The 12,153-nt window shown below is 34.6% G+C and overlaps 1 protein-coding gene across 1 annotated transcript in view; it reads right to left on the reverse strand.

The window, feature by feature from the left end:
* Positions 1 to 848: 848 nt before the first annotated feature.
* LOC133084715 (uncharacterized) overlaps positions 849 to 12,153 on the reverse strand; it is a 48,550-nt gene continuing 37,245 nt past the window's right edge. Inside the window, exons 3-5 of the mRNA XM_061181485.1 lie at positions 4,349 to 4,573; positions 3,294 to 3,509; positions 849 to 998 (exon numbers count right to left, since the gene is read on the reverse strand). Coding sequence (XP_061037468.1) covers positions 849 to 998; positions 3,294 to 3,509; positions 4,349 to 4,573 — 591 coding nt within the window. The remainder of the gene's footprint in view (positions 999 to 3,293; positions 3,510 to 4,348; positions 4,574 to 12,153) is intronic.

The following is a 12,153-nucleotide window of genomic DNA, read 5'->3' on the forward strand; positions in this document are numbered from 1 at the left end:
TTGTTCTCATCTTTTCCTTGAATGAGTATTCAAGATAACCATTTTCTTCCAAAGTGTTACTTTTATAAGGTCCAGTGAAACTTCACACCTTCCACCCTGAAGATCCCTCTAAAACTAAGCCCCACAGGAGTCCTTTTCAAATGACCACAGCAGGCGCTGAGTGTCCACAGGCCTGTTCAGATTCTGACCTGTTCCTACAGAGGACATCTTGGATAAATCTAAAACTACCTTGGAAGATGAGCAGTTTCCTATTCTAAATGAAAAAAATTAGAGATTACATATTTAAAAACAGTCCATTAACTTAGATATCGGCCTACATCTAGGAAAACTGGCAGACACTATTAAATACTAAGAAAATTAAAAACACAATATAGTCTATTGCACATTTTTAAGAATTCTTAATGACTTTCCTACCCTTCAACATTTCATATCTGATTTTCAAACTCTCAGTGAATCAGATAAGATAGATTCAAATTATAGAATATAACTTTACCTAGATTCATAAGGGGGTATACCCAAAAAACCACTCATTCTAGAAACAGACCATTAACTATAGATATAAATATTCCAACTAAGAACAAGTTTTGATTAATAGCCTGCTTAAAATACAGTTAATAAATATAATTAGATACTATATATTACAATTAACAATCCAGACTAGACCACAAATAAATGTACAAAACACGATTACAACAAAGAAAAGTTAATTGCCAAATATCAAAGGAGAGAAGAGATTTAAGTGAAAAGTTTCAAATGTGTTTTATTCATAACATAGCCATATTCAAGATGCTGGAGGAAATGTCCATGTCTGCTGAGTTCTGGTTGGCAGAAATTCTTTATTCATTAGCCTATCCAGTCTCACACGCAGAAGCAATCTTTGATTTGTCAGATGCTTTGTATACTTGTATAATAAGCCTTAGGTGATTGATGATTTTCTTGTCTGCTGTTTTCATGTTAAATCCCAACATCTTCATAATAGTTTCTCTAAAGTCAACAAGCTACAAAGAACCACAAAAATCAAGACGTCATTAGTTTTGGTCACCTACTTAACTATGTACAATGAAATTGTTATTAGAAATTTAGTTTTATTAAACATTTCTTTATGAAGTGTACATTATTCTACGTTCAAATGTATTTTTAAGCAAAAAAAAATTACAAGAAATCTAAAATTACCTTTGCATTTTAAGATTTGTTTTCATTTTTACAATCTTATAGACTAAACCTAATTTTATTGCTGCTTGTTTTTCATACATGAGATAATTATTTTTTGGACTTCTGATTTGCTGTAGGTAATAGCCGTCCCCTAAATACATATCTCTCCAACCATTCTCTAAAAACTATAGTGATCAACAAGGAGAGCAAATAAAACTCTCCATAAATCATGCCTAAAGCGCAAGTAAAGAATACCACACTTCAATAAAGATGTTTAAAAAAAAAAAAAAAGAATACCACAGACTTCAGTTTTCATATAAGTGGGGAAATAAATATTCTAAACCAACAGAGGCAACTCCAGAGCCCACGCTGGAGTATGCAGTTAGTTTCCTCTGGTGCCCCGGAAAAGGGACAGTTCATAAAGGGGGAAATACGAAGAACAAGTCTGAGACCTGATGAATCAGAATACCGGTAACTGGGGAAGGAAAAGAAAGGGGCTTAGAAGCATGTGAGAGCAGAAATGGCCGATCTAGAGGGCAAGGTTTCTCAGCAGAGAGGGAGCTACTTGGAAGGGTGAGGTGTTCCCTAGAGGCTTCGTGACAAGGGAAAAGAAAAAAAGCAAGCACTGGAAATTAAGGGACCTATATAAACAAGAGAGTATTGCAAAAACAGACATCACATAAAGCCCCACCCCAAAATAAAAGGCTTTACTTCCTAAGTAAACTTTAGCAACTGCACTCACCGTGTCAACAGAAGAGGATGGTACTGAGTTAAGAAACCCAGTAAGTATACCCTGCCCCCTAAGTACCCTGAGGTAGAAACACCTGAAATTGAGAGGGCAGGGCAATCAAAGGGATTTTAAAGTGAATAGATAAATGGCAAATATCCATTTTAAATTGTTATGAGAAGAAAACAGAAAAGCAGTATCATCCAAACTGTTCAGGTGGTGAAAATACTCCCCCCAGAAAAACTGCCATGAAGCAGAGGCAACATGTTTGACAACACCTGATATGAATTAAATATCAATTAAACAAGGATTTGCAGACATGGGGAAAAAACACCTTTTGAATCAGAAATGCAATAATTTGGAGGGACTTCCCTGGCTGTCCAGTGGTTAAGACTCTGCACTTCCACTGCAGGGGACAGGGGTTCGATCCCTGGTCGGGGAACTAAGATCCAGCATGCTGCTGCAGCCAAAAAAAAAAAGCAATAATTTGGAATAGAAATGGACAAAAAAAATATCTAGATGCCTAATGGATAAGAAAGATATGATGATTAAACACAAGCAAGAACAAGACACCTCAGAAATGAAGAGTAAACTACAGAATGCCCAAAGAAGAGATAAGAATGAAAATATAATAAGGGAGGGACACTGAGAGAAGAATAAAAACAATTAAGAAAATGAATATGCAGAAGTTAAAAAAGAGAAAAAAAAGAAAATGGTAATATCATGACTTTTGGTTTTAAGAATCTCTTAAGGAAATTCGTTAAAGTTTCATGTTTCATAAGAAACATGTATGGAGGTGTGACATGTAATCCCACAATAGCCCCAAATTATCATTTAGGCTTTAGAAAATTCTCTTAAAATATCTGCTTTATAAATCTAGTGAGAATCTAAGCAAGTTTAGAAGCACTACCCTCTTGTCCAAGAACGTGATCCAGCCCCCAAAAAATGGTTTCCCCTGAACTTTCATTTTCTCTCATCCCTACCCTCCTTGTCTTTGGTTAGTCAGAGGATGTGTACACAAACCTAAGCTATGAGAATCATATATCCCACCCCTTGCCACTGTGAATTCACTAAGGATAGGCATTTGACCTAAGCTGGGCTTATAAGACCCTTTCTTGGGATTCTCTCTCCTGTCACAGAAAATCTAACTGTAAAACTCTGTGGCTGTCAGTCAGACAGACAAGTTGACAGAGAGCTGCCAAGAAGAACTTGAGAAAGGCCTTATATTGAAGATTCCAGGTGCTGATCCGTGGCCCAGGTGCATCCCTGCCTTCTCAGAGCTCTGGTTGTTTAACTGCCTTTGATTCCACAAGCCAATCAATTCTCTTTTGTCTAAGGTAGAGTCTAAATTGAGGTGGGTGTTTATCACTTCAACTTAAATAATCTTAATATAGTAATTAAAAAAAAAACAAACCTCTTCTTGTTGTCCCGGTACTTCTTCAAGTGTGCTCTTTGCTGTGCAGAGCTCAAGAGTGACAGTTTCTAACATTTGATGGGCCCTCTCTTTGTCCCACCTTACGTCTTGCTCAGCAGAGTCTACTGTAGTTTTCAAGTCTGTTTCCATAACTGCCTTCCCTTTCATTGCTTCAACTTTTGTTAAAGATTGCCTGAGCTTCTCAATTGTTTTGTCCTGTGAGGGTATAAGGTTGGGGGAAAGGGAGATGACTGTGATTAAAACTCCTCTAAATAACAGGCATGATACATAATAACTCATACTTTTTTTTCTTCTTTTTCTTTTTTCTCTCTTTCTTTTTTTTTGGAAGAGCTAGATAATGGAAAAGAAAGAAAATGCCACAATTTATGAATTAAGAGGACATTTCTCCACCATCATGCTCATCAATAACCAACAGTTACTGAGCACTTTTATAAACTAGGCACTTGGGATTTAAGGAGGTTTAACACATGTTCCACGTCCTCAAAAGTCTTACAGTCTGTGCTAATCAAACACAGAAACAGAGAAAATAACTAGCTGCAATAAGAGAAATATTCTTGATAATCAACTGGCAAAAAAAAGTTGATCAGCAAGTATCTAGTGTATATTTGGTTTCAGGCATAAAATGTATGTTTGAAATACTACAACTGAAGCTTGATATAAAGAAGATCCAAAGAGCATCTGCCCCAAAAATCACTAAAACTTTTAACCATTAACCCAATAAGAAAGACAAAAGTATGACTGAAACAAAAAGCAAGGGATCTAGATACCTAACATTTAGAATACCAGTTACCTTTGAGGAGGATACCTGGGGGCTTCAGTGGGATCGATAATACTCTGATTCTTAACATGAGTGGTAGATTTGCGGCATCTAATTTTATTATTCTATATGCTTAATATTATATATGTATAGTCTTTTATATGTATGTAAAATAATTTTAATGTTAATTTTTAAAGTTCAATGAGAAACATGCAGCAAAAATAGAAACAGACCAAAGCTTAAGTGAATTTTTGAAAGCCTCATTTCTTTTACTTACTTTAAGGACATTTACTCTTGTCAGTTGAGTTTTCATATTTTTATTTGACAATTTCAAGTCACTGAGCTGTTTCTGAAGTTTATGAATTTTCTCCTCTAATCTTTGAGTTGTAACAACCTTCGAATTCTGCTGAATATTCAGTAATGTTTCTTGCTTGTTGTCTTTCTCTAGCTGCTTGAATGTTTTGCCATGCTCCATCTGGGAAATCTTAGTCTGGGAGTTTTCCTTTACAGAAATCAACAGTATTAGAATAAAGAAGTTATGCTTTAAGATGGTGTTCTACACTAGCATACCAGATCTACTCTAGACTGATAAATTGTAGACTTAATTCTTACATAAGTAGAATAGTTTTCACCATAAATATGCATTATTAAAATAATCCAAAAAATAAAATATGACAATAAAAGTGATGGCTTAAGGCTAACAAGGGTACAGTTAAGTAGACAATGTTATAAACACCAGGTGATAGCAGAGATTAGTTCAACTTTTCTAAGAATGTATTATAAGGAAATAATAAAATATTTAGATAAAGACTCAAGCACAAAGATATTCTATACAACATTACCCATAACATGAAGAAATAAAAACAATGCAAATGTCAAAAAAATAGTTAAATAAATTACATGTGATTGATTATACATTCATTATAAATAAAGTTTTCAAAAATATTTACTAAGAGAAAGTACTAATGGTATAATTAAATGACAGAAGCAGGATGAAGAAAAAATATGCTATCTCAATTATATTAAAATATTCTTGGAAAATAATCATAGGAAGATATACCTATATGTTAACACTGGTTATCTCAAAGTGGTAGAAATACTGGTTGTTTTAATTGTATTCTTTCTACTATTCTGTACTTTATAAAGTTACTACCAGAAGAAAAAAAAGAGAGAGAGAGAGAGAAGAGGTGTAGATTTAATAAAGATACCACATATTTTCATTATATACAAACTAAAAGTTAGTAAAATATATTGAAAAGAACCACTAGTTCTTTCAAAAAAAGAAAACAGATACTCCAGGCAAGACTGGTTAAAGAAGGAAGAGAAAGTGAAAATACACAGTATTAGGAAGGAGATATATACAGAACTAATGTACATAAATTAATTTTATTAAGAGAAAAAAGTTATTTAAAATGTTATTACAAATGTCTTAATCCATTAAGAGAAATAAAACAAGTAACATATTAAGGAACATGAATGAGAATGGCACCATTTTTCTCAATAACACACTGGAAATTAGAAGACAGTGGAGTAATGCCTTCAAATCTCTGTGTGAAAATAAAGTCTAAATCCAACTATCAATTGAGCCTGAAGTTTAAAAAAAAAAAAAATTGTCATTCATGCAAGGATTCAAAGAATTTTTTCTCTCCAAGACACCATTTCTTAGGAATCTGTTAGAGGATATACCCCAGCAAAATAAGAAAGTAAACCAAAAGAGAGGAAGACAAGAGATTCATGAAACAGTGCAACCTAACCAGGAGATTGGAGAAGAAAAGTCACAGGATTATAGCTGTGCCCAGGCCGACAGAGCAAACAGTCCAGACCAACACAAGAGAATTAAGGACTTTGGATGAGAAAGAATGGGAGATTTTTATAGATTAGAAGATCATCCGATGCAGTATTTTGGGAAAAAATTAATAAGTGAATGTTGAAAATTATACATATGAAAACACAAGAAAAGTATTAACTCCAGGAAAAATAACATGCACTACAAGAAAGAAAAGGTCACAAGAGTATAATACTTGGCATTTTGTAAACACTTTTTAGTGTCATAGTGAACTAAAGGCTGATTATGGATTTAGCTAAAAATATTGATATAACAATACTGGGAAGATGGAAGGGAGAGCTGGGAAAAAGATAAAACTTCATCTGTCATATAACAGGAAGTCAACAGATAATGTCTAAAATAAATAACTCAAGATATAGCAATATAAGCAAATTATTTTAAAAAATGGAATTTACTACCAGAGCAACAGATAAAGGGGTTAAAAGTAGTTCCCTCTGGGAAATAGGATAGGTGGAGGTACAGAAGTGGGCTGCTGCTTTTCAATAGAAGACTCTTGGTATATTTAATTTTTTTTAAATGTACATATGTATAATATATACATATAAGTGTAAAAGGTAAAAAAAAAACTCAAATAACTTCAGCTCAAAGAAGAAATGGAAACCAATAGTAAAATTATAAACATATAAAACATAGTAAAAGGACACTTCTTATTAAAATGTATTGGACAAGCCACAGAGGAATATTTATAGGCTTTGCTGCTTTTATGATTTAAAACAAAGGACCAAAAAAAAGCATATTTACATAAAGAAAAAGAGAAATTAGGGGTGTAGATTTAATAAAGATACCATATATTTTCATTACTTATACACAAAAAATAAACTGGTAAAATGTATAGGAAAAAGAACCATTAGTTCTCTAGAAAGATAAAATAGATGCCCCAGGTAAGCCTGGTTAAGGAGGAAAGAGAGAAAGTAAAATATTGGAAAGGAGAAACATACAGAATGCATAGATATAGAAAAGATGAAAATAATTCTAAACACTACTTTGTACCTCAGTGGCAATAAGTTGAAAACCTAAAAGAAATACATTGTTTCCTAGAAAACAATATAATATTCAACTGTGTCCAGAAAATCCAAGAACTCTAGTAAAGAAAACTATTGGACTTAATAAGTAAATTCAGTAAGGTGGTAGATAATTTTTAAAGATATAAACATATCAAAGGCTTTTATCTATATTAGTAATAATCATTTCAAATAGAAGTAGGGAAAATATGCCACTCATAATGGGCAGGAAATCTATAAGAGACCTAGGAGTAAATTTTACAAGAAAAAATTACATGAAGGACTTTTATAGGACTTATATGAAAGAACATGACAAAATCCTATTACAGTACATAAAATAAGATCTGCTAAAGGGAAAGAGGACGTGTACAAAATTATCAAAAATTATCAATTTTCAAAAATCATATCATTACAAAGCCAACTGAGTAAACTACAAACAATATTTACAAATTGCTACTTTGACAGGTATAAAATTTATATTGAACATTCAACTCATACAGTGTAATCATTAACCTACTTTATTTTTGTCCTCTGTTGTTCCTTTAAATGTATTCTGTGGAGCTAATTCTTCATTTGCCATTAACTGAAACTTAGGGCAAGGCCATGTTTTTCCTGATCACTTTCAGTTTAAGGTAAAAATTATAACATTACCTTTACTAAAAGGTACCTTTACAATGACAGGTCAAGAAATTATAAAGTAAAAACAACCAGATAGAAATATTAGACATGACAAATATAATAGCTGAAATCAACACAATAGATGAGATAAATAGGATGGATAAAGCTGAGAACAAATTGAGTGAGTTGGAAAATCAGACTGAGAAACTCTCTGAGAAGGTGGCAATAAAGGCAGTACCAATAGGGGTGTGTGTGTGTCTGTATAAAGAGAGAAAGATTTGGCTAACACAACTGTGGGGTCTGGCAAGTCCAAAATCTTCAGGGCAGGCTGGCAGGTTGGAGGCCCAGGGAAGAGCTGATGTTGCAGCTCAAGTCTGAAGGCAATCTAGAGGTAGAATTCCTCCTCCTCAGGGGACCTCAGTCTTTTCTCTTGAGGGCTTCAACTGCTTGGATGAGGCTCACTCACATTATGGAGAGTAATCTGCTTTACTCAAAGCCTTCTTGTTATGTTAATCACATCTAACATGCAACATCTAGACTGATGTTTGATCAAGCATCAGGGCACCATAGCTTGGTCAAGTTGACACATAAAATTAACCATCATGCAAAGAAATGAAGGATAGAATTAGAATTGGCAACGTTCTGTTAAGAGTCACAGAAGGAGAAAGAGTAGAAAAAGAAGAAAAGTAAAAACAAAACAAAAAAAACAAAAAAAAAACAAAAGAAAGAAATCAAAAGAAAATAAAGAGAGGAAAATGTTTAAATAAATAATGGTAAAATTGACAGGTGAAAGACTTAGATTTAAAAATTCATGGAGTGCCAAATAAGAGAGATAAGGTAAAACAATATACCTAAGCACATTATAGTGAAATTTAAGAACATTAAAGCAAATGAGAAAAATTTTAAGGTTTCCTGAGAGAAAGAACAGATCACCTACAAAAGAATAAGAATCACATTGTTGTCAGACTTTTCAACAGTAACAGAGGATGCAAGGAGATAATTTAAAAGAATTTAATGAAGAAACTTTGAACCTAGAAGTTTATATCCAGCCAAATTGTCATTCAAATATGAGGGCATAATAAAAGTGTTATCAGGCACACGTGGTGTCAGAAAGTTTGCCACACAAAGATCCAATTTTTTAAAACTCTCTTGTGGAAATACTCAAATGAGGAGAAAAATCCAGGAGGAAGCTTCAAGAAATATGCAACTAAGAGTAATCAAACACGTTGGTCAAATTTGGTGGTTGTCTAAAAAATTAGGACCAAGTAAAAGAAACCAAATAAAAGATATATCATGCAACCATGAACCCCAAAAAAAAGTGCATTAGTAATCATAATTTCTGAAAACAGAATTTAAGGCAATATTTTATAAAGGACAAAAAAGAGAATGTTTTATAGTGCTTAAAAGAACAGGATAGCAAAATCATCGTAAGTGCATATGCTCCAGTAATCTATAAAACAAAAACTGATAGAACAGCACAGACAAATGGATGAATCAAAAATTATACTTGGAGGACTTCCCTGGTGGTCCAGTTGTTAAGAATCTACCTGCCAATGCAGGGGATATGGGTTTGAGCCCTAGTCTGGGAAGATCCCACATGCTGCGGAGCAACTAAGCCCGTGTGCCACAACTACTGAGCCTATGCTCCAGAGCCTGTGAGCTGCAACTACTGAGCCCACATGCTGCAACTACTGTAACCTGAGCACCTAGAGCCCATGCTCCAAAACAAGAGAAGCCACTGCAATGAGAAGCCCGCGCACCTCAACGAAGAGTAGCCCCTGCTCACCGCAACTAGAGAAAGCCCACGCACAGCTATGAAGACCCAGTGCAGCCAAAAATAAATTAAAAAACAAAAACAAAAATTATACTTGAAGAATGTAGCATATCTTTTCCAGAATCAAGTAAACAAAAATAATCAGAGGTACAGACAATCTGAATCATACGAATAATATGCTTGCGCATTAGCTATTTATAGTGCTTTATACCCAACCAAGAGAGAACACATTCTTTATAAGCACACGTGGCACAGCTACCAAAACAGATCAGTCACTGGCCATGTAGGAAGCCTCAATAAATTCCCAGGGATCATAAAATACTTCTACCATGTTGTAATAAAATACAAATTTTTAAAAAATCCTATACATTTGGAAACATAAAAATTATTGCTATATTTAAAATAAAAGATAAGGGAAACAGTACATGTCAATATTTGTGGAACAAAGCAAAAGTAGTTCTTGACAGAAAAATTATGGTTTAAATGAATGCATTTATCAGGATATTCGAAAGGTTAATCATAAACCAGTTGCTCTTATTTTTCTTCCTCCTATTCTTCTTCCTTTCCTTCCTTTCCCCTTCTAAACAATTCAGTCCTAAAGCCATAGGCATTTGCACAGAATGAGAAGGGAAATGCTGAGGCTTATAGCAGGCCTACAGAGCCCAAGCAAGGTGACAAAAGTGTCTGCAGAAGAGGGCTGCCCTGCAGAGGGACTCAGAGCCTGATCACATATGGAGAGGTGACCTGTCATGGAGTGTTAGAGCCTGAACAGGGCAAGGAAGATGTGTATACCGTTCTGGAAATCAACAAGAACAAGACAGGAACCCAAATAAGAAGACGGGTAAAGGAAACAAACAGGCAGAGACTAAAAAGCCAAAAGACGAAAAACATTAAGGAAATGCGAAACTCATTGATAATTAGAGAAATGCAAATTAAATTAACAATCATTTTATACCTGATGGAATGGCAAAAGTTAGGAAGCTGCTAGTATCAAGAAATGACAAGAATGTGGAGATTCAAAAACCCTCCTGTATCTCTGGTGGGACGATTTATTGTTTTGTGAGAGCTGACTGGCAGTACTTAGTCATATTAAGTGTACGTATACACTATGAGCCACCAATTCCAATCCTGACTTAACACCCCTAAGCAATTCTCTCTCAGGTCCATAAAGGGGACTTGTACCAGGATGCTAACAGTGATGTTGTTTGTGGTGGCATAAAAATAGAGGTAACAAGGCTATTTACCACTAGAGGAAGAGACAGGTAAAATAAATAAATAAATAAAAAGAAAAAATTAAAACCATGGCAGATATGAACACTGTAGTACTCCATGCAGTAGACAGAAGCAATGAATTAGATGAACAAATAGCAATATTAAGTGGCTCTTAAAAATACAGTGCTGAGTAATAGAATGAGATTTTTAACACAATACCACTTATGCAAATTTAAAACACATGCACAAAAATTACATTTAAAGAAACACATATAAACAAAGAAATACACATTAAACATATTAGATTGACTTCCTTTTGGGGAGGCAATGGACAAGATCCAAGGAAAGAATAAATAAATAAGAGAGAGACCTTCCGTGGCCCAAATTAATGCATTAAAAACCATGGACTTTGATTAACTCAACCTTCTGTATCTGAGGTCCAATTGTGAGGAGTGGGGAGGCAAGGGAATCCAAGTGGTCAACAGCATTAAAAAAGAAAGTTATTCAACCTTACTAGTAGTAAGGTAAATGTAAAAACTGTACCATTTTAACCTAACTCGCACAAACACACACTCTAAAAGGATGACAGCAACCAATGCTGGCTAGGATGTGAAGAGAAAACACTCATATATTGCTATTTGGAAAGTGAACTCCTGCCTTTTGCAAGGTAGTATTCTGGCAATGGGTATTAAACTTTAAAATACTCAGGATATTCCCTGGCGATCCAGTGGTTAGGACTCAAAGCTCTCACTGCCAGGGCTCCGGGTTCGATACCTGGTTGGGGAACTAAAATCCCACAAGCCATGCAGCGCAGCCAAAGAAAAAAATTAAAAAAGAAAATACTCATACACTGTGATCCTATATTTCTACATTTAGAACTCAATCCCATAGGGGGAGGAAGCATCAGTGTGGAAAGATATATGTATAAACATACTTATTTCAGCATTATTTGTAGTGGCATAAAAAGTGGAAATAAGAGAAGGACCATCAATAATTCTTAATAGGGAATTGGTTGAATAAATAAGTTATATACACAGTATGGAATACTGTACAGCTGTTAAGGGAATAAGTTAAATCTATATCTTTTGACCTAAGGAAAGACCATGAGGTACTTCTTACCAAGTAAGAAGAGTATTTTGACTGGCACAGTCCCAGTTTTGTAAAAATACCAACACCTACATATATATATTCATATACTTCCATAATCATTGCAATAGTTTTAAAAGATATAGACACATTGGTTACCAACATGAAATAGGCAGAAAGGGGGTTAGAGAAGATTATTATTGTTTTCTTCAAACCTTTTAACATGGTTTCAAGGGTTGTGGAAAGCATGCGCTATCTGTATATTCTTAAAATTTAATATAGTATTTTAAAAATTTGCATGGAAATGAATCATCATCAATTACAGATTCAAGAGCAGAGGTAGAAGCTGGATTCATCTTTGGACTCTGTGGAGTACACTGTCGATACCACTTCACCAGGTGCTGGAAGTTTTTAAAAACTGAGTGATCAGGATTTCCCTGGTAGTGCAGTGGTTAAGAATCCGCCTGCCAATGCAGGGGACACGGGTTCGATCCCTGGTCCAGGAGGATCCCACATGCCACGAAGCAACTAAGCCTGTGCGCCAC

Source organism: Eubalaena glacialis, chromosome 2 (genome assembly GCF_028564815.1).
Source record: "Eubalaena glacialis isolate mEubGla1 chromosome 2, mEubGla1.1.hap2.+ XY, whole genome shotgun sequence".
Classification (NCBI taxonomy): domain Eukaryota; kingdom Metazoa; phylum Chordata; class Mammalia; order Artiodactyla; family Balaenidae; genus Eubalaena; species Eubalaena glacialis.